This window comes from Heteronotia binoei, chromosome 7, assembly GCF_032191835.1.
Source record: "Heteronotia binoei isolate CCM8104 ecotype False Entrance Well chromosome 7, APGP_CSIRO_Hbin_v1, whole genome shotgun sequence".
NCBI classification, from domain to species: Eukaryota; Metazoa; Chordata; class Lepidosauria; order Squamata; family Gekkonidae; genus Heteronotia; species Heteronotia binoei.
This window is the reverse complement of record NC_083229.1, coordinates 19,600,708-19,624,274: the sequence shown is the minus strand read 5'-3', so window position 1 is coordinate 19,624,274 and position 23,567 is coordinate 19,600,708. Positions and strand designations below refer to the sequence as shown.

Sequence of the window (23,567 nt, the reverse complement as noted above, 5' to 3'; positions counted from 1 at the left end):
TTTGAGCTGGGCTTGGGCTCCTTTTGCCCTGACACTCCCTCTGCCCGGAAGTGAGGTTAACACCATTACTGCAGGCCTTCCCAAGAAAGCAGAAAGCATTCTTGCCGCGCGAGGCCTTTGCCTTGACGGAGCAAAAGCCAGTGCTGCTTTTATCGTACCGTTTAATTGTTTTCTGCATCCGCTGTCTTTTGGGTATTGCGCATGCAGTGTATTAACCAGTTTGATGTCAAGACTGCGAGCTGCCGCGGGTGCCCTAATCAAGTTAGAAAGGCAGTATAAAAATGTTGCCTAATAAATAAACGCAGCACAGTGCGCATTGACAGCAGTAAGTCACATGTCAACATCAGTGCTAAGTTACTAAGGAAGAAAAAGGTAAAGTCCCCTGTGCAAGCACCAGTCGTTTCCAGCTCTGAGGTGACATCGCTTTCATAACGTTTTCACGGCAGACTTTTTACGGGGTGGTTTGCCATTGCCTTCCCCAGTCTTTTTACACTTCCCCCCCAGCAACCTGGGTACTCATTTGACTTACCTCGGAAGGATGGAAGGCTGAGTCAACCTTGGGCTGGCTACCTGAACCCAACTTCCGCCAGAATTGAACTCAGGTCGTGAGCAGAGAGTTCAGACCACAGTGCTGCAGTACTGCTGCTTTACCACTCTGCACCACGGGGCCGCTTACTAAGGAGACCTCTGTCATAATTCAAAATGCTCTTGCGTAGCACAAAACACATAAAGTGTACTTGCGAGTGTCTGCGTGTCCCTTGGGGAACCGATTTTTCAGGGAGCGAACGGGGAGCCGATTTTGCGACACGCTGCCTGTCAACCCATTCAGGGCTGCTTAGCATTCCATCCTATCAGTACAATGCATAACAATGGATTTGTTGTGAATGTGCGTTGTTTTATAGCCCAGTGCAGTTCTGTTCCACTTCCACTGTGCCACTGCTCAAACCATTGTTGAAACACTTAATCCCTCGCATAATTCAGTCATAAAGGAATGCTTGGTAGCTTCAGAGGGCAGTTGTATTGGTCTGCAGTTAGAACAGCTAGATTCAAGCCCAGTAGCATCTTTGAGAGCAACAAAATTTCGGGGGTGGTGGTATATAAGCTCACAAAAAGTCAAAGCGTGTATCCGATGAAGGGAGCTTTGACTCTCAAAAGCTCACACCCCAAAACTCTTGTTGGTTTTTGAACCACTACTGGGCTTGAATCTAGTCCGGGGTGGCCAAACTTGCTTAATGTAAGAGCCGCATAGAGTGAACGTCAGATGTTTGAGAGCCACAAGACATGAATGTCAGATGTCTGAGAGAAGGAAGGAAGAAATTGAGGAGAATCTGCTACCCACATCAATACATTGCATTGTGTTCTCCGTAATATTCCAGTCCAGGGGTGGAATTCTAGCAGGAGCTCCTTTGCATATTAGGCCACACACCCCTGATGCAGCAAATCCTCCAAGAACTCACAAGGCTCTTTTTTGTAAGCTCTTGGAGGATTGGCTACATCAGGGGTGTTCCAGTCACTTACTGGATTGCCCAGGCTCTCCTGATCTCATCAGATGCTGGAAGCTAAGCAGGGTCAGCCGTGGTTGTTATTTGGATGGGAAATCGTCGAGGAAGTCCAGGGTCATGACACAGAGGCAGGCAGTGGCAAACCACATTTGAATGTCTGTCTCTTGCCTTGAAAACCCTATGCAGGGGTGTCAAACTCATTTATTATGAGGGCCAGAAGTGACATAAATGAGACCTTGTTGGGCTAGGCCATGTGTGTCATAAAATGTCATGCCAGGTAGCAGAGATATCAGGGACACCGGCAAACACAATTAAAGGGTTTTAAAAAACAACAACGTAAAACATGCTTAAAAGATTAGCACTCTTGCAATATTTTGTTTATTTAACAGTTTCTGATAGCTTACACCTCTTTCTCTGAATTATTGCATCAGAATCTGGAGACAATGTCTACACTGTAGCAATCTTGAGTAGGCTGTTCAGGTGTGTATCTGTTAAGTTGCAAACCTACTTTTGATTTATTGCCATTCATTACAGAAATCTCACGCCATCAGTGCTTTGAGCCTAAGACCCACGGAGAAAATATGAAATGGCTAGGCATTACGAGCTTTTGTACATAAATTCCATCATGTGCTGGTCAGCCAATGGAGAAAATAGAGGCTTTGCTCTGTTGCTCCTGTGCGATTGAGCAAGCCTGGCAAAGCAAGCTGTGATGCAGAAAGAAGCAAGAGAGAGAGAAGGAAGCAGATGACAGTGAGTTTCTCACGGGCCTGATAGGAGCCTTCTGGGGGATCTGGCCCTCGGGCCACAGGTTTGCCACCTTGCCATACAGGGCTTGCTAGAAGTTGCCTGCAACTTGACACTTTCCACCACCACCTACTGACAACATTTTAACAAGTTATCTCTAAAAGGCAAAGACGGGGACTGTGATTTATCCGGAAGAAAGACCGGGAAATAGAGTAAATAAGGACAGTTTAAGTGTTTGCAGTTCATCACTTTGAATCCATGTGCCACAGAAACATTATTCTTCCTCTTTTTGCAGCGTGTGCTTATTTTAGATACACCCACCAGCTGATTTTAGAATTAAAGCAACGAGCAGCTCAGATCTGAAGGGATCCGGGGGCGGAAGGGAGGGAGAGGTGAACAGGGAGGGTACAGCTCTTAATTAGATGCGGAAGCACAGGCAAACTATTTCGGAAATTGCATTGACAAATGGGGAGTGTTTGTTGTAAACTAGCGTCAGGCATAAAAGACCCATTTTAACATCCCCACCCCCGGTATTAATATGGTGGCGAAGGACTAGAAAAAGAAACTATTGTTTCCGTATGATAGATGACATTTTGCTAATGCTAACATTTTAACACTGTAAATGCCAACCAGGCAGAAAAGCCTCTCTGCTAGATAGCAGCAGGGGCAGGGAGGGGACTTCAAGAGGAAAAAAATAGGAAGGCAAGAGGAAGGAACTTGACAAAAAGGTCAGATGTTCCAGTGCAAAGGGAGAACATAACCTTTGGGAAGGAACTGAAGAGAGCCAGTGTGCTTTAATGGGTGAAGTGTTGGATTGAATATGCTTGGGTAAGGCTTTAAGGTTGTTGAGGGTGAAAGAGGAGAGCACAAAAGTAGGCTTGAAACTCAACATTTAAAAAAACGAAGATTATGGCATCTGGCCCCATCACACCTTGGCAAATAGTAGGGGAAGACATGGAAGTAGTGACAGACTTCACATTTCTGGGATTCAGGATCCGATCACTGCAGATGGTGACTGTAGCCATGAAATTAAAAGACGTTTGCTCCTTGGAAGGACAGCTATGGCAAACCTGGGCAGTATAATAAAAAGTAGAGACATCACCCTGCCAACAAAAGTCTGTATAGTCAAAGCAATGGTATTCCCAGTAGTAATGTATGGCTGTGAGAGCTGGACCATAAGGAAGGCCGAGCACAGAAGAATAGATGCTTTTGAGCTGTGGTGCTGGAGAAGAATCTTGAGAGTCCCTTGGACTGCAAGAAGATCAAATCAGTCAGTCTTAAGGGAAATCAACCCTGACTGTTCACTGGAAGATCAGATGCTGAAGCTGAAGCTCAAATACTTTGGCCAGCAAATGAGAAGGGAGCACTCACTGGAAAAGACCATGATGCTGGGAAAGGCAGAAGGCAAAAGAAGAAGGGGACGGCAAAAGATGAGATGGCTGGACAGCATTCCTGATGTAACTAATATGAATCTGAGCAGACTTCAGAGGATGGTGGAAGACAGGAGGGCCTGGTGTGACTTGGTCCATGGGGTCGCAAAGAGTCGGACTCGACTGTGAGACTGAACAACAAGAAAAAGGGTTTAAGATCAGTGCCTGCTCCTGGGTTTAAAAGTAATGGACAAAATTTCTTCCAGTGACTTCCCCATCAAGTGTGCCAACTAGGGTTGTCAGACCCTCCCCCCTCCAAATGGAAGTGGAGGTTTCCCTCTGCCTGACCTCACCTCCCCACCACTGATCAGCTGGCCAGCGGAGGGGGGGAACTAACCCCCCCCAAAAAGAGGGAGATGCAGCGAAGTTTCTATGACACTGCCCGTGTGACCTGGAAGTGACATCATCACATCTGGGTCATCGAGGCAACGCTCTGGTATTTTGGCAAGACCTCAATGGTAGTAGCCAAATTTATCATAGAGTTTTTTCCCAAATACCAGCTCATCACACCGATGTCCTGGAAGTGATGATCACATCAGATGGGTCTCTTTCCTGCTCCTGGGAAGTCCTCCCAGCCTATTGCCAACTCTGGTTTGGGAAATTAGTGGAGATTTGGGGGTGGGGACTGGGTAAGGTGGGGCTTGGGAAAGGAGGAGCTCAGTGGGGTGTAATGCCACAGAGTTCACCCTCCAGTGCTGCCGTTGGCTCCAGGGGAACCGATCTTTGGAGATCACTCATAATTGGGGAGGGGGGATCTCCAGGCCCCATCTGGAGGCTGGCAACCCTACCACTGCCTCCTCCTCTTCCTTCTCCGTCTGTCCCCTCCCCCGCACATGTGCACAGACAGGGCACATAAGCTACCTTTCTGAGGTTAGTTCCATCAGGGCTGCAGGCGGGCAGAGAGACTTGCTCCTCTGCAGTCTCCAACACGTGTCTGGCTAGGAAATGGAAGACCTTCCCAGAAGCCTTCATATTGCAAAGCTCCCAATTTTTTGGCAGGAGCACCTGCACTGAGCCAGGGGTGCACGACTCAGATGGAACATTATGGAGGTTGACTGGAGCTACATGGGCCACCTCATGGAACTTCCCATCTCAATTAAGACCCATGTAACTGAGGAGAGGGACTAGAATGCTGCCTCTCGGTTGTCATCCTGCTGACCCCCTCCTCCCCATGCACACATGGGAAATTTCCCTGTTGCATGCTGGGCACTTGTGTTTCTGTAGGACATTTCTCTGGGAGGAAGAGCTTAAGACCGGGGCGGGCGGTGGTGGGCTTTTTCTGCATTGCCACATCCTCCCACCCAGCCTTTTATTTCCCTGCACTGCACGCTTTGTCACTGAGTTTTATGGAATGAAATAGAGGAGAGGCATGGCATCCAAATCACAAGGTGTCATAGTCCCACAGTAGAAGAAGAAGAAGAAGATATTGGATTTATATCCCGCCCTCCACTCCGAAGAGTCTCAGAGTGGCTCACAATCTCCTTTACCTTCCTCCCCCACAACAGACACCCTGTGAGGTGGGTGGGGCTGGAGAGGGCTCTCACAGCAGCTGCCCTTTCAAGGACAACCTCTGCCAGAGCTATGGCTGACCCGAGGCCATGCTAGCAGGTGCAAGTGGAGGAGTGGGGAATCAAACCTGGTTCTCCCAGATAAGAGTCTGCGCACTTAACCACTACAGGGGAAGAAGGTCTATGAGAGCTATGGCTGACTCAAGGCCATTCCAGCAGCTGCAAGTGGAGGAGTGGGGAATCAAACCCGGTTCTCCCAGATAAGAGTCCGCACACTTCACCACTACACTAAACTGGCTCTCCACTGCATTGGTCCAGCCGCACCTGAAGTATCGCATGCAGTTCTGGAGGCCTCACTTCAAAAAGGATGTGGGCAGAACGGAGCGGGTGCAGAGCAGAGCAACAAGCGTGATCAGGGCCTGGACACCAAGCCCTATGAGGAAAGGCTGTAGGTCTTGAGAATGCTCAGTCTGGAGAAGGGAAGGTTGAGGGGGGGGAGGGGACAGGATTGCTCTCTATAAATATTTGACAGGATGTCACTTCAAGGAGGGCAGGGAGCAGTTCTGTTGGACTCATAAGAATGGATTTAAATTGAGAGCAGGAAGGTACCAGCTGGATATTAGAATCATAGAGTTGGAAGGGACCTTCAGAGTCATCTAGTCCAACCCTCTGCGCAATTCAAGAACTTCACAAGAGTTGCATCACTGCTTAGTTCTCAAGACTCTTTCTTACACACACAGGGAAACGCCGATTGCCACTTTGAGGTCAGTCAGCAATTTTTCTCCAGGCCACTTTGGCCAGGGATCCTGGAGGTTTTTGCCATCTTCTGGGCACGGAATGGAAGTCACTGGGTGTGTGTGTAAGGGGGGGGGGAGGTGTTTGTGAATTTCCTGCATTATGCAGGGGGTTGAACTAGATGACCCTGGAGGTCTCTTCTAACTCTATATTCTATGATGCCACACTGAGCTTGCTAGAGAAGGGCTGGGTTAGAAAATCAGTTAACACAGAGAGAGAGGATAAATGTATAAGCGCTACAAAGTCCTGCAGTTTTGCAGAGGTTCTTGTAGAGTAGCAGGTTTTGCTTGGGATTTGTCAAAAGTCTGGTAGACGGTGCCTGGGATGGAATGCCCAAGCACAGTACTAAGCAGGGCTTTTGGGGTAGAAAAAGCCCAGCGGGAACTCAGTTGCATATTAGGCCGCACCCCCTGGCCCCAAGATGGCTTCTGGCAGCCCCAGCAAGGGCCTTTCCAGGCAAGCAAGAAGCAGAGAAGGGTTGCCATTACCTTCCTCTGCAGGTAGATACAGCCGGTGGAGTAGCCATCTTGGTCTGAAGCAACAGAACAAAGTTTGAGTCCAGTGGCCAACAAAGTTTAATTCTGGATAGAAGCTTTTGTGTGTAGGTGCACTTTTTCAGGACACACAAAAGCGTTATCGTTCTTTGTTTTTCTTCCTCTGCTGTCTTCCTTGCAGGTCTCCCTTCCAAGTATCGCTGCCACAGGAGGTGGGGGCAGCTACAAGCATAGACAGCTTCAAGAGGGGATTGGAAAAACATATGGAGCAGAGGTCCATCAGTGACTATTAGCCACAGGGTATAGATGGAACTCTCTGTCTGGGGCAGTGATGCTCTGTATTCTTGGTGCTGGGGGGAGCAACAGGGAGAGCTTCTAGTGTCCTGGCCCCACAGGTGGACCTCCTGATGGCACCTGTCTTTTTTTTTTTGGAGGGGGGGCACTGTGTGACACAGAATGTTGGACTGGATGGGCCATTGGCCTAATCCAACATGGCTTCCCTTATGTTCTTACATTTCGATCCCACTTGGCTTCCAAGATGTGATGAGATCAGGCCATACCATGTCTCTTTCCCTCTACCTCTAAACCTCAGCTTTTGATGTTATGGCCAATATATATTCACATTTCCAGTCTCTCAAGACATGCATTTTACCAAAGACCCTTGCCTGGTGTTCTGTGGATCATCTTGGAGAACTGGGAGTGATCCCACCATGTTCTCAGGTCCAAAGAGGAACACAGCCACTGATGGCCTTATAGAGGAGGTCACCCATCCTCTGGGGCGTATTGTCTGGATTTCAGGGGTACTGTTTAAAGGACTTTAAAAAACTCCAGCCTCAGGATTGCCTTCTGAGAAGGCCGCTGGAAACGCAGAGTCATCCTGTTGACAGGGTTCTTCACAACAAGCTGTCTGAAAAAAAAATTGTCGCAACACACACACACACACAGCCAGCCCGGAAAACTAAGCCAGGCACACTCAGCACATGATAAAGCTGACTGATGTGCTGATTCAGTTTTGCCTTTGTTTTCCCAATGTTGTCATGCAAGAGCGAGTCACGCTGACAAACACATTCTGCCCTTCCAGGCTCACGGGAAGAACAATAAGCAGCGAAGCCCCGACTTTGGAACTGCTGCATCCGGCAAAGAAAGAGAAAGTGCAGCAGTTCAAAATCCAGAGCCCGGCTAGGGAGGCAAGAGGAGGGGTGCTGGGGAATAGAGCTGAATGGAAACTGACGGAAAGGGGGTAGAGATGCCAGCCTCCAGGTGGGACCTAGGATCCCCCAGAATGACAGCTCATCTCCAAACTACAAAGATCAGTTCCCCTGGAGAAAGTGGCTGCTGTGGAGGATGGATTCTATGGCATTATATCCCACTGAGGTCCCTCCCCTTCCCAAACTCATCTCCCCAGGCTCCATCCCCAGATTTCTAGGATGTTCCTAACGCTACCTTTCGTGAGCTGCCAGATACATTTGCTTTGGACTTGCAGAACTGCTGCATGTCCTGTCTGAACTGCACAGAGCAATCCTAGGTTACCAGGTCTGGGTTAGGGAATTTCTTTGTCTCCAGGGGTTTGGGAGGTGAAGTCTGGGCAGGCTTTAAAGTAGATCCCATAGAGGACAGTGCGGAGTTGTTTTCTATTGGCCCAGATGGTCGGATCAGTCAGAGCAGAACCAGTGGGTTGAAATTAAATGAAAAGAGTTTCCGGCTCAACATTAGGAAGAACTTCCTGGCAGTCAGAGTGGTTCCTCAGCGGAACAGGCTTCCTCGGGAGGTGGTGGGCTCTCCTTCCTTGGAGGTTTTCAAACAGAGGCTAGATGGCCATCTGACAGCCATGCTGACCCTGTGAACTTAGATCATGAGAGGGAGAGCAGGAAGGGTTGTGTCAGTGCTTAGTTCCCGTGGCCCTTTCTTACACACCCAGGGAAATGCTGATCGGCATTTTGGGGTCAGACAGTATTTTTTCTCCATGACAGTTTTGCTAGGGATCATGGAGATTCTTTTTTTTTTTTTGGCCATCTTTTGGGCATGGAGCAGAGGTCACTGGGGGTGGGTGGGGGGAGGTATTTATGAATTTCCTGTATTGTGCAGGGGATTGGACTAGATGACCCTGGAGGTCCCTTCCAACTTTATAATTCTATGAGGGCAGGGGAGGGACATCAAATGGGGTATAAGGCCATAGAGTCCCCCTTCTGAAGCTACTCCTTTCTCCAGGGGAACTGATATCTGCAGCCTGGAGATCAGATATTGGATTTATATCCCGCCTTATGCTCTGAATTGCAGAGTCTCAGGGCAGTCACAATCTCCTTTACCTCCCTCCCCCACAACAGACACCCTGTGAGGTGGGTGGGGCTGAGAGAGCTCTTATAGCAGCTGCTCTTTCAAGGACAACTCTTATGAGAGCTATGGCTGACCCAAGGTCATCTCAGCAGGTGCAAGTGGAGAAGTGGGGAATCAAACCCGGTTCTCCCAGATAAGAGTCTGTACACTTAACAACTACAGGAGAAGAAGGTCTATGAGAGCTATGGCTGACCCGAGGCCATTCCAGCAGCTGCAAGCAGAGGAGCGGGGAATCAAACCCGGTTCTCCCAGAGAAGAGTCCACACTATACCAAACTGGCTTGTGAACATTTTCTTTTTAATAAGTACTTTTACAACTTTTGATGCTGGTATTCAAGGAGATCCAGTTCATAATCAGGTTGCAGTCAAAAGAAGAGAGAGAAGCCTAATCTTAAGAGTACTTTCCCTATCACAAATGGCCAAATTCCCTATCATGTGTGTGGGAATATGAGGGCATTGTATGTACAGGAAGAAGAAGAAGAAATTATATTGATATCTCATCCTCCACTTTGAATCTCAGAGTCTCAGAGTGGTCACAATCTCCTTTACCTTCCCCTCCCCCCCAAAAAACAGACACCCTGTGAGGTAGGTGGGGCTGAGAGAGCTCTCACAGAAACTGCCCTTTCAAGGACAGCTCTGTGAGAGCTATGGCTGACCGAAGGCCATTCCAGCAGCTGTAAGTGGAGGAGTGGGGAATCAAACCTGGTTCTCCCAGATAAGAGTCCGCACACTTGACCACTACCCCAAACTGGCTCTTAATGTAACTCCAGGAGATCTTGAGCCACCAGCCAGAGGTTGACAACCTTAATTTAAGGACAATGGTTGTTTTTTTCTTCATCTTGAATGAGATGAACAACCCTCTGGTATGGATGATATCTAATGAAATAATGTTTTTCAGATGATATTTTATCACATTTTTATTGCATTTTTATTTGGGCTTTGCCATCACGTTTAGTGGTGCCTCCCAAAGGATGATGCAATTAAAATGAATTCATTTGGTCTGGAAACAATAAGCTTCAGACCGTGTGTGCCGTGTGAGTTACAGCGAAAAGAAATTTAAGTAGTAAACGTGTTGGGGGGTGGGTGTTGTAAGCTACATATAAGTGGTAAACAAGTTATATAAGTGAAGATGCTGCTGTTTCAGACCCTGGGCCATTGACAGACCAGAAGAAGAAACTTTTAACGAGAGATCCTCAAGATGTGGAGAAAAGGGAAGGAAAAGGATGTATCTTGACGCAAGAAAGACCTGTCAGATTGATGACAAGCTAAAACTCACTTCTTTTTAAAGGTGAACAGAGTTGGCCTGGCTGGCCAGACAGAGAATTCTGTAGAACTGATTAGTAAGGGCAATTTAAAAAGGAAATGATCTATGAACAGAGTTAAGAAACTTTTAATAGAGAATTATCTGTCTGGACTGTAACAGTGAAAATGCAGTAAAAACCGATGGAAAATGCAATATCTGGTGTACAAAGAAGAAGAGAAGATCCTAGAGGAGGCAGCAAGAGGACAATTAGGATAGTGAGGATGGCACCTTCTCTCCCCTGTTAAGTGTTATTCCAGATTGCTAATCTTAGTACAATTCCCTTTTTCTTCAGACGTGCCCCCCTTCTCTCTCTCTCTCTCTCTCTCTTCTTATACTTTGAACAAAATTTTTGTTGGTCTTAAAGATACCACTGGACTCAAAATCTGTTGTCTCAGAAATATAGTTAGGAACCTATCTCTGCCTCTCATCTTTCCTATCAAGTATGTTAGTTCTTAAATAAACCTTTAGTGACTTTTTGATCAGGTTGTGCACCTGTGTTGCTGTGTTCACTACTCTGCCAACAAAAGCAAACATCCCAATTTTGTCTTAAACCTGGTGTCTCAGAATGTCCTCCAATCAAAGCAGGAAATAAACCCTCAAGGCATGAGGAGAAAGGTCTGTGGGTAGTCATAGAATCATTGAGTTGGAAGGGACCTCTAGGGTCATCTAGTCCAATCCCCTGCATAATGCAGGAAACTCACAAACACCCCCCCCCCCAAATTCACAGGATCTTCATTGCTGTCAGATGGCTATCTAGCCTCTGTTTAAAAACCTCCAAGGAAGGAGAGCCCACCACCTCCCGAGGAAGCCTGTTCCACTGAGGAATTGCTCTAACGATCAGGAAGTTCTTCCTAATGTTGAGCCGAAACTCTTCTGATTTAATTTCAACCCATTTGTTCTGGTCCTACCTCCCGGGGCCACAGAAAATAATTCCACACCATCCTCTATATGACAGCCCTTCAAGTACTTGAAGATGGTGATCATATCACCTCTCAACCGCCCCCTCTCCACGCTAAACATCCCCAGCTCCTTCAACCTTTCCTCATAGGACTTGGTCTCCAGACCCCTCACCATCTTCGTTGCCCTCCTCTGGACCTGTTCCAGCTTGTCTATATCCTTCTTAAAATGAGGTGCCCAAAACTGAACACAATACTCCAGGTGAGATCTTACCAGAGCAGAATAAAGCGATACCATCACATCACGTGATCTGGACACTATACTTCTGTTGATACAGCCCAAAACTGCATTTGCCTTTTTAGCCACCGCATCACACTGTTGACTCATGTTCAGCGTATGATCTACTAAGACCCCAAGATCCTTTTCGTACATACTACTGCTAAGACAAGTCTCCCCCACCTATAACCATGCATTGGATTTTTCCTACCTAAATGCAGAACTTTACGTTTATCCCTGTTAAAATTCATTTTATTGATTTTAGCCCAGTTTTCCAGTCTGTCAAGGTCATCCTGTATCCTGTTTCTGTCTTCTTCTGTGTTTGCAACCCCTCCTAATTGAGTATCATCTGCAAATTTATAAGCATTCCCTCTGTTCCTTCATACAGATCATTTATAAAGATGTTGAACAAGACAGGTCCCAGGACAGATCCTTGAGGCACTCCACTTGTCACTCCTCTCCAAGAGGATTAGGAACCATTCACAAGCACTCTTTGGGTGTGATCTGTCAACCAGTTACAGATCCACCTAACGGTAACCGGATCCAAACCACATTTTACCAACTTGTCAACAAGGATAGTATGTGGAACCTTATCAAAAGTCTTACTGAAATCAAGATAAACGATGTCTACAGCATTCCCCTGATCCAGCAAGGTACTCATGTTCTCAAAAAAAAGAGATCAGGTTAGTCTGACATGACTTGTTCTTGAGAAACCCATGCTGGCTCTTTGTAATCACATCCATTCTTTCTAAATGTTCCAGGACTGACTGTTTGATGATTTGTTCTAAAACTTTTCCAGGTATAGACGTCAAGCTGACCGGTCGATAGTTACCCGGATCCTCTTTTTTCCCTTTCTTGAAGATGGGGACAACATTCGCCTGCCTCCAATCTTCCGACACCTCTCCTGTTCTCCAAGAATTCTCAAAAATAATAGCCAGAGGCTTAGAAATTACATCCACAAGCTCTTTTAGAACCCTTGGATGCAATTCATCTGGTCCTGAGGGCTTAGTTTCATTTAAAGAAACTAGGTGTTTATGGACTACCCCTATGCTGATCCTAGGTTGGAACTTCATACCCTCCTTATATGTTCTGTTTTTGCCATGTTGAGCACCATTTCCCTCAGAAGAGAAGACTGAGGAAAAGTAGGAATTGAGCAGTTTCGCCCTCTCTTCATTACCTGTTACAATTTCACTTTCTTGCCCTCGCAATGGGCCTACCATGTCCTTGCTTTTTTTCTTACTCTGAACATAAGAAAAGAACCCTTTTTTGTTGTTTTTAGCATCTTTGGCCAGCCTAAGCTCATACTGAGCTTTAGCTTTCCTAACTTTTTCTCTACAAGCACTGGTGATTTGTTTATATTCATCCTTGGTTATAAGGTCCTCTTTCCAATTCTTAAAGAAGTTTTTTTTTATTTCTCAAGTCTTTAGAGAGCTGTTTATGGAGCCACTTCAACTTCTTTAGGCTTTTTCCATTTTTTCTTCTCATAGGAATCGTCTGTGACTGTGCTTTCAGTATTTAACTTATAAGAAACTCCCACCCCTCCTGAATCCCCTTCCTCCTAAGTATTTCCATGGGATTTTACCCAGCATAGTTCTAAGTTTATCAAAGTTTGCCTTTCTGAAGTCCAACCTATAAGTCTGACTATATATAGCTTTCCCCTTCCCTAAGACTGTAAATTCCAAAATCACATGGTCACTACTGCCCAGGGTGCCCACTATTTCCACTTCTTCAATCAATTCTTCCTTGTTGGTGAGAATCACATCCAAGATAGCAGATCCCCTTGTTTCCTTCTTCACTTTCTGGAAAAGGAAGTTGTCAGCAAGACAAGTCAGGAATCTTTTTGACTTTTCATATTTAGCAGAGTTGGACTTCCAACAGTTGTCCGGGTAATTGAAATCTCCCATGATCACTGTATCCCTTCTCTTGGAGAACTTTGCAATCTGCTGTAGAAGTATCTTATCTAAGTCCTCTGCCTGACTTGGTGCTCTACAGCAGACCCCCACAATAATATCACTGTTATTTCTTACTCCTTTTATTTTTACCCAGAGACTCTCAACTGAGCTGCCATGCTGAGATTCACATATTTCTTCACAAGTATATACCTCCTTCACATATACTGCTATTCCTCCACCCTTTCTCATTTGCCTGTCCTTTTTAAATAAGTTCTACCCCTGAATCCTAATATTCCAGTTGTGAGTGTCATCCCACCAAGTTTCAGTAAGGCTTATTAAGTCATAGTCTCCTTCCTTTATTAGGACTTCCAGTTCCTCCTGTTTGTTTCCCATACTCTGTGCATTAGTGTAGAGACATCAGAAACCACATTTTATGCATCCTGAGGGTTTAATTTCTGTACAAGCCTGCAAGTTAACATTACCTAGCGTATGCGCCACTCTTTGCAAATCTTTAATGTTCTTATCCCCAGTTTCTGGCATCATACAGGGCTTTGAATTATTGTCTCGCTCCCCCATACAATTTAATTTAAAGCCCTCCTTATTAGGTTAGCAAGGCTGTTACCAAACACCCTTTTTCCTACCACCGCAAACCATCTCCCGATAGAAGACCACCATCTCGAAAGCGTAAGCCATGGTGCAGAAATCCAAATCTTTCCTGACAACACCATCGATGTAGCCAGTCATTTATTTGAAGTATTCTTCTTTCTCGTCCTAATTCACGGCCTTCAACAGGAAGCACTGACGAGAACACAACCTGTGCGCCCAGCTCCTTCACCTTCTGACTCAGAGCCACATAGTCTTTTCTAATACGTTCATGGCTATGACGGGCGGTATCATTCATTCCCACATGGATCAGCAAGAAAGGATAGTAATCTGTGGCCTTGATAAGTCTTCCAATCCTTTCTGTCACATGCTGGATGCGTGCACTTGGCAGACAGCAGACCTCTCGGGATGACAAGTCCGGTTGGCACATTTTGGGCTCCACCCCTCTGAGCAAGGAGTCTTCAATCACCACCACCTTCCTTTTCCTATATTGGGGAGCAGAAGCTCCAGGCTTCTTATCCACAGGATCCTGAGAAACTTTCTTCAAGCTTCGTGGAGGCTGGGGAAGTAGCCCTTGTTCCAGTGGGTCAGAATCAGTTACTGTGGGGAGATCCTGGAACCTATTGCTAAGCAGCAGGGGCTCAGAATATCTCCTGATTTTCTTTCTCCTTCGGGTTACATTTTTCCAGGAACCCTCCTCCTGTGTTGGGTTCTCTTCTAATTACTGAGATACCATTTCCTCTCCCTCTTCTTATCCTTTCAAGAATGCCTCATGTGTTTTGTCAAGAAAATCCTCACCTTCCTTTATACACTGCAGTGTGGACAATCATGCCTCCAGTCCCTGTATCTTCTCCTCCAGCAGGGACACTAACTTACACTTGCTGCAAGTGCAATTCATGCTACTCTCAAGTAGAAATACAGACATCCCACAGTCTTTACACGTCACTGCCTCTGCTCCCTCACCAGCCATACTGCTGCAATCCATTTCAAAATTTACTTTATCTTCACTTCTCTTTAAGTCCCACTACCAACTGCCACTTGAAATTAATTGTGGGTAACTACCCACCTTTCCACAGACCCCCAGGCTAGACCCCCAGGCTAAGAGCCACAGGCCAAGAGCCTCTGGCAAGGATGAGCCTTGCAAATTAAAGACTCAAGCCCCCACCCACCTCTGACTTGCTTAGTGGGCAATGGTGAAGCAGCCGTTCTGTATCCTGCTAGCAATTTCAGAAGTTGCTTTCCAGAAGTTTTTCAGAGGAGGGCTGCTTTCAGTTCCAGCTGGTTTGCAAGAAGGATCTGAAGGAATTCTGACATCAGCCATATTTTTCTTTGCTCATTCTAAGAACAGAACTACCTGATATTGTGCTGTGCCCCCCAGTCAGAAGATCTGTTTCTGGGTTTCAGTGCGCCCCTGGAAATAACAGGCTAATTCTAGGATCCTTTCCTCACCGTCGTGCGAGAAGAACATTTCATAACATCTACTAGTAGCAACAACGTTAACAATGAGGGATTAATGAACGAACATTTTAATTAACGTTCTCCTGAGTCAGGACAGCTCACCCATTGTTAATTACAAAAAGCATAGCAATGATTTTGCCTGGAGGTTCAATGCGAGACGTTGCGGGAGGGGCTGTGGCTCAGTGGAAGATCCTCTGCTTTGCAGACAGAAGGTCCCAGGTTCAATCCCCAGTATCTCCAGTGAAAAGGACCAGGCAGGAGGTGATGTGGAAGACTTCTGCCTAAGACCTTGGAGAACTGTTGCCAGTCTGAGTAGGCAATACTGCGCTCAACAAGACTCAGTATAAGGCAGCTTCATTTCGCAACGAGGTAGAGCTACAGATTAGTGACTTTGGTGTAGTAGTGGTTAAATGTGCAGACTCTTATCTGGGAGAACTGGGTTTGATTCCCCACTTCTCCACTTGCAGCTGCTGGAATGGCCTTGGGTTGGCCATAGCTCTCGTAGGAGTTGTCCTTGAAAGAGCAGCTGCTGTAAGAGCTCTCTCAGCCCCACCTACCTCACAGGGTGTCTGTTGTGGGGGGGGGGGAGGTAAAGGAGATTGTGACTGCTCTGAGACTCTGAGATTCAAAGTATAGGGCGGGATATAAATCCAATATCTCCTTCTCCTCCTTCTTCAGAATGTCCCAGGTTCAATCTCTGGCATCTCCAGTTAAAAAAGACCAGGGAGTAAGTGATGGGAAAGACCTCTGTCCAAGACCCTGGCGAGCTGCTGCCAGTCTGAGTTGACAACATTAACCTTGATGGACTGATGGTCTGACTCAGTAGAAGGCAGCTTCATGTATGTCCATTGTGGAAGACACTAAAGCAGCTGGCAGACTGTAAAGGCAGCTGGCGCGTGAGGATTATGCAGCGGAGGGAAACTGAGACGACTCATCGAGCCATATTGCAAATATTTCAATATTTTCAGTCTCTTGAATCTCCCATCTGTATCCAGGAAAATCTCCAGTTGATGCACACCCAGCTATGGCAGTTCCATTGCCAGTCTTGTGTGCTTCTGTGTTTGGTCTGATTTTTGTTTTTTAAATACTGCTGTCTGAGTACCCCAACGACAGACCATGGTGACAAAGCAATTAAACATGGTGGCAGAGATCCAGCATTGTGTCTTACCATGATTTTGTGTGATTTTTGGAAATAGCAAACCACGACGTGGGCTTGGCCAGCAAACCAGAACCAAGAACCATAGCCTGAAATGGGCCGGTGATCTTGATGGTTCAGCATGCATGGATCTCTAGCCAGCCCAAGCAGGCCTCACTCGCCTGGGGCTCTCCTTTCTTGCGTCGGGTTGCTTTTGGCTGGTGGGGGCAGTGGCAGCATATGCTAATGAGTTATGCTAATGAGCTCTACCACCTATTTCTCTACAAAATGACCCCTGCCCTGATCTAAAATATTGAAGTGGCAGCTGCCCTTGAGAGATGTGGGAAGGCAGTGTGAAAGCTCAGTGTAGCCTGAAAATTTGTGCAAATCCATATTTGGTAAAGAGGAAAGAGTCTCAAGAAAAAAGTCAACTGTGATATTTCACTCATTTGTGAACTCAGGGAGAAATGCCTCATGAATGCATCTTTAAAGGATTGCTCGACCTCACGGAATCCAAACGTCACAAGAAGACTGGCTTTCTTTCAAACAAGGAAACCCTCAATCATGCATAAGAGGAAGAGGGAGGAAGCATGCAAGGTTGAAGAATAAATAAGGCTCATTAGAATCAGAGGCTGTATTCAGATGCTACAAACAGCCTTATTAATGACATCTGAATACAGCTTTAGGCTTGGGTGAGGTATAGTGCAAAACCTCTGTTCATTTTAGCTATGGGTTAGTTTCTGATGCCAGGAAACCTGCTGGGATTAAACTAGGATGTCCAAAGATGTACACCATGCAAAATCATAAAACAAGCAAGACGGTCTCTAGCTGGGGTTGCCAATCTGGAGTCCTCCTGGAATTACACTTTATTTCCAGACTAGAGGGGTCAGTTCCCAGGGAGGAAAAGGGCAGAGTCTGTGGTATACCACAGAGTCTATGAGAAATTGAAGTCCTAGAGTGGCTGGGGACTCATTTTACTGACCTCGGAAGGATGGAAAGCTGAGTCAACCTGGAGCCAGCTACCTGAACCCAGCTTCTGCCAAGATCGAGCTCAGGTCATGAGCAGGACAGCGGCTTTACCACTCTGCGCCATAGGACTATCTATCTATCTATCTATCTATCTATCTATCTATCTATCTATCTATCTATCTATCTATCTATCTATCTATCTATCTATCTATCTATCTATCTATCTATCTATCTATCTATCTATCTATCTATCTATCTATCTATCTATCTACCTACCTACCTACCTACCTACCTACCTACTCTTGCTTCTGGGCTCCATTAGTTCTAACCCCCTGTAAGATCTGACAAACTTTCTAATATTTTTCCCCACAAAAAAATGGGAAAAGAACCCAAACATATCAAGCAGATAGATGGAACCCTTCATCATGCCACTGTGTCCACATAGGAGAAAGTCATTTAAAAAGTATGATGGGAGTAAGTTTTTATTAGGACAATTATAATTCAAGAAGCATTTTAAGGTAAATACTGAGCCGATATAATTTAGCACCCCTTCCGATGATGTCAGGGGTGTGTGGCATATGCAAAGGAGTGATGCAAATGAGTTGTGCTAATGAGCTCCGGCACTTCTTTTTTTAAGGAATGACCCCTGCATTTGTACAATCAGCTAGTCTTAGCTGAACAAAAGCATGGTTTTGCATGGCATATGAACCAAGCCCTAGCCATCTCATATGGCAACAGAGTTAAGGCATCTGTGTTAGAAAAGGACAAGATTATCCCTTTCATTGCAGGTGAGCTTTTGAAGTTGCCATAACCCTCCATCGTAAACTTTGCACTTGGATTCAGTGTGGACCTGCAATCACGCCCTTGGTTCTTCAGCTGCGGTCAAGCCAGCGAAGGATTTCCATGTTAGCTCAGTTGTAGCTTTCTGTGGTTTTGTAAAAGCACACTAGAAGCTTCAAAATAGCTCTCGGGCAACCACCGTTCACAGGGCGAACAAACAGAAAGTTTACGAAGGCGACCGTGGGCTGTTCCGCATTCTGCATGACTGCACGGGAAGGAAAAATGTGCTCTGTAAACCACCCCTCCCGCCTCCCCCTTCCACGTTCTCGCAACATTCCCAACAATGTCTCACATGACTCACATTGTGATAAGGAATGTGTATCTTTTTTAGCAGATTGAATGGACATTTATTACGGCACATTTTGATACCAGGGAAGGAAATCTGGCTTGCATTTTCACCCACATGCGGCACAGGCAACACGTAAGATACAGCAGCTCTAACTGGCCACACCAATGGCCCTTCTGTTTTATCTCCAAGGGGGAATCAGGACCCAGTGTGGAGTAGGTAGAGTTTCCTGGTCACCAGCAGGGGATGGGAACATAGAGCTGCCAGATCCAGGTTGGGAACTCCTGGAGATTGGAGGGTGGAGTCTGGGGAGGACAGAGACCTCAGTGGGGTAGAGCCCACCCTCCAAAGCATCTGGTTTCTCAAGGGAAACTGATCTCTGTAGTCTGGAGATGAGCTGTAGTTCCAGGGGATCCCCAGGACCCACCTGGAGGCTGGCATCCCTCGCTCTGGGGTTTTATTTTCCATATAACTATTTGGATAGTTCCCTGACAAAGATGGTGAGTGGTCTGAAGACCAAGTCCTATGAAGAAAGGTTGAGGGAGCTGGGCATGTTTAGCCTGGAGAGGAGGCAGCTGAGAGGTGATAGGATCACCATCTTCAAGGACTTAAAGGGCTGTCATATAGAGGATGGTGTGGAATTGTTTTCTGTGGCGCCGGAAGGTAGGCCCAGAACCAATGGGTTGAAATTAAATCAAAAGAGTTTCCGGCTCAACATTAGGAAGAACTTCCTGACCGTTAGAGCGGTTCCTCAGTGGAACAGGCTTTCTCGGGAGGTGGTGGGCTCTCCTTCCTTGGAGGTTTTTAAGCAGAGGCTAGATGGCCATCTGACAGCAATGAAGATCCTGGAAATTAGGGGGAGGTGTTTGTGAGTTTCCTGCATTGTGCAGGGGGTTGGACTAGATGTCCCGGGAGGTCCCTTCCAACTCTATGATTCTATGACCTGGCTGACCCAGGCTAGCCTAATGTTATCAGGTCCTAGAAGTTAAGCAGGCTCAGACTTGGTTAGTATTTAGATGGGAAACCACCGAGGGAGTCCAGGTTCGCAACACAGACTGGAAAGCCACCTCTGAAGGTCTCCTGGGAAGCCAGAGCTGCACATGGGAGCTGTCCTAAGTGTAACCGAATGGCCCAGATCCCCCAGTCCTGTGGGCTTGCAAGACATCACCCCTGAGCTTAGCCTGTCCCTCCTGTTTCCCGCCCCCACCAGGCCTCACAGTCATTGACTGTAAAATGGACATAATAATTACCATCTTCACTGAGAGCCCAGGCCAGGGGTCCTCAAACTTTTAAAATAGGGGGCCAGTTCACTGTCCCTCAGACTGTTGGAGGGCCGAACTGCCGTTACTGTACAAGGCCGCGGGCTGTCAGTTCTCCGTCTTCTGCATCTCTCTCCCTTCCCCACACCACAGACCCCGGCCTGGGAACTCACCTCACCTCGGTATCACCTCACACTGTGTCTCCGCCGCCTCAGCCCAGTGCCGGAAGTGTGCATTGCTAACGCGAGTTTAGGTCGAACGTCACTTCCGGTCTGATTCTGCCATAACCCGGTGGGCCGCATAAACATCCTCAGCGGGCCGCATCTGGCCCGCGGGCCGTAGTTTGAGGACCCCTGGCCTAGGCTGTTTGCAAGGACCGCAGAGCGCTTTGCAATTAGAACTCCCGAAGCTTCGACTGAGCCCTTCCTTTGACCTACATATGACCTCATCACTTCCTTACCGATTCCATAATGAATCCCTGGAGGAGAAGCTCGAGAGCCTGGAGGCCGACGATCTCATGTCTCATCTGTCACCACAAGAAAGCTACCTGCATTCAAAGAGGGAAAACAAAGCAAGGATGTCATTGAAAGCGTACAGAGAGAATGCATTCCACAACTGAACGAGCAGGAACAGTGTCTGAGGCAGAGGAATGCAGCGGTGTGAGAAAGCTCACAGCATTGGACATAGAATTTGCTCTGGAGTAAACAGCTGAACTTCTTCCATTGTTGTTGACACAGCCATATACAGCATGGCGTGGCAGAATCGGTTTCAATTACGCTACAGTTTGCTCACTAGGGTTACCACCCTGGATGTGAGAACTGGGGATCCTCTGGAATTATAGTTATAGTTCCTGAGTACAGAGGTCATTTTTCCCTGGAGAACATGGATGTTCTAGAGGGTGGACTCTATGATCAATCAACATGGATAGAGCATAAAAACATAAGTAAAAGTAGTCCCCTGTGCAAGCACCAATCGTTTCTGACTCTGGGGTGACGTCACATCACGTTTCATTGCAGGCATGTTTTACAGGGTGGTTTGCGATTGCCTTCCCCAGTCATCTACGCTTCCCCCCCAGCAAGCTGGGTACTCATTTTACTGACCTCGGAAGGATGGAAGGCTGAGCCAACCTCAAGTCGGCTACCTGAAACCCCAGCTTTCACCGGGGATCGAACTCAGGTCATGAGCAGAGCTTAGGACTGCAGTACTGCAGCTTTAACACTCTGTGCCATGGGTCTCTTAAGGTGGAAGGAAAGGAAAGGTCCCCTGTGTAAGCACTAGTCGTTTCCAACTCTGGGGTTGCTTTCACAATGTTTTCACGGCAGACTTTTTACGGGGTGGTTTGCCATTGCCTTCCTCAGTCATCTACGCTTTCCCCCCAGCAAGCTGGGTACTCATTTTACCGACCTCAGAAGGATGGAAGGCTGAGCCAACCTCGAGCCGGCTACCTGAACCCAGCTTCCGCTGGGATCGAACGCAGGTCATGAGCAGAGCTTGGACTGCAGGACTGCAGCTTCCCACTCTGCGCCACGGGGCTCATCATAAAAACATAGCAAGTTATTAAAATCTATGACCTCAAATTAACTACCAATAGATGGTGACCTGACACAATTCACAGATCCCAACCCAACCTACAGTACGTGTGCCATGAATGGAATGACACATGCAAGGAGGTTGGCCACAGAAGATAAAACAGGGCAGAGAGGGCCATTGTACTGTTGCCTCAACCATAGACCTGGATGAACATCTCTGTTTTACAGGCCCTGTGGAATTACATTAAATCCCACAGAGCCCAGATGTTACTTGGGAGAGTGTTCTGCCAGGTCAATGCCAGAGCTGAGAACCTCCAACCCTAGCCTCCAGGTGGTAGCTGGAGATCTCATATGAACATATGAAGCTGCCTTCTACTGAATCAGACCCTCGGTCCATCAAAGTCAATATTGTCTACTCAGACTGGCAGCGGCTCTCCGGGGTCTCAAGCTGAGGTTTTTCACACCTACTTGCCTGGACCCTTTTTAGTTGGAGATGCTGGGGATTGAACCTGGGAGCTTCTGCTTCCCAAGCAGATGCTCTACCACTGAGCCACAGCCCCATTCATGGCTCTCCAGGGTCTCAAGCTGAGGTTTTTCATTCCTATTTGCCTGGACCCTTTTTAGTTGGAGATGCTGGGGATTGAACCTGGGACCTTCTGCTTCCCAAGCAGATGCTCTACCACTGAGCCACAGCCCCATTCATGGCTCTCCAGGGTCTCAATCTGAGGTTTTTCACACCTACTTGCCTGGACCCTTTTTAGTTGGAGATGCCAGGGATTGAACCTGGGACCTTCTGCTTCCCAAGCAGATGCTCTACCACTGAGCCACCATCCCTCCTCCTGGGATTACAGCTGATCTCCAGGTAACAGAGATCAGCCCTCCTGGAGAACATGGCCACTTTGCAAGGTGGACTCTGTGGCATTAGATCCCATTGAAGTCCCTCCCCAAAACTGGCTCTCCTCAGGGTCCTCTCCCTCCCCCCAATTTCCAGGTATTCCCCAACCTGGAGCCAGCAACCATAATCAGCAGGCTCCAGACTTGCTGCCACGTCCAATGTCACCCATTGGCTGGTCGGCAGGGCTGTATCACACCTACCACTGGTTGGCATTTCAGACCAAGGCTAGAATCTCTAGTCCAGGGGTGGCCAAACTTGCTTTACATGAGAGCTGCATAGAATGAACGTCAGACGTTGGTGAACCGCAAGATGTGAATGTCAGATGTTTGAGAGCTGCAAGATGAATGGAAGGAAGGAAGATGGGAGGGGGAGGTAGAAAGAAAGCAACTTTAAGTTTAAATGCATTCTCCAAGCTGCTGGGCTTGGAGAAATGATTTAAAGAGAAATGCCTTCTCCAAGCTGGCTGACGGGGTGGTGGGGGCGTCAATATGTGCGAAAGAGCCACGTGTGGCTCCCGAGCCACATCATGGCCACCCCTGCATAGTCTGACACATCTTCTGAATTGGTGAACTAACATCTAGCATTTAACCTGTAAACTATGATTTGCAATCACAGCTCGCAGTGCCTGCAAATCATGGTCGGGAGGCAGGGCTAATCGCAGCTTCCTGGTTTGGATGTTATGGTAAACTGCAGACTGAGCAATCCAGAAAACAAGGAAGGAGAGGAGGAAAAGAGGATGGACAAATCGCTCAAACCGAAGAGGATTGGCAGACTGGTTTTTCATGACATCTGGATTAGGTGAGAAAATCCACCGCCAGGGCTTTTTTTTTTGTAGCAGGAACTCCTTTGCATATTAGGCCACACGCCCCTGATGTAGCCAATCCTCCTGGAGCTCACAGTAGGCCCTGTGAGAAGAGCCCTGTAAGGAATTCTAGCAGGACCTCCTTTGCATATTAGGCCACCCCCCCCCGATGTAGCCAATCCTCCTGGAGCTCACAGTAGGCCCTGTGAGAAGAGCCCTGTAAGGAATTCTAGCAGGACCTCCTTTGCATATTAGGCCACACGCCCCTGATGTAGCCAATCCTCCTGGAGCTTACAGTAGGCCCTGTACAAAGAACCCTGTAAGTTCTTGGAGGACTGGCTACATCAAGGGGGTGTGGCCTAATATGCAAAGGAGTTCCTGCTACAAAAAAGTCCTGTCCACAGCCCTCACCGAACTATGATTCCCAGAATTCTTGGAGTCTTGGAGTCTTAAACAGACTTCTTTGAGTCTGCTTTAGTCTGCTCCATTTCCTCTTGTATTGTCAACTTCTTGGAAAGGCCAAGTTCAAATCCCAGCTCAGCCATAAAACCTGAGTGGCCTTTAACAAGTCACCTTCCTTTTTTAGCTTGACCTACTTTACAGGGTTGCTGTGAGGA

At 47.2% G+C, this 23,567-nt stretch overlaps 1 protein-coding gene across 5 annotated transcripts in view; it reads right to left on the bottom strand.

Moving 5' to 3' along the window:
• ASAP1 (ArfGAP with SH3 domain, ankyrin repeat and PH domain 1) overlaps positions 1-23,567 on the bottom strand; it is a 219,472-nt gene that overhangs the window by 160,001 nt on the left and 35,904 nt on the right. For all 5 annotated transcript variants that reach the window (XM_060243208.1, XM_060243205.1, XM_060243209.1 and 2 more), the window contains exon 2: positions 20,185-20,271. In XM_060243208.1, coding sequence (XP_060099191.1) covers positions 20,185-20,243 — 59 coding nt within the window. In that variant the 5' untranslated portion in view covers positions 20,244-20,271. The remainder of the gene's footprint in view (positions 1-20,184; positions 20,272-23,567) is intronic.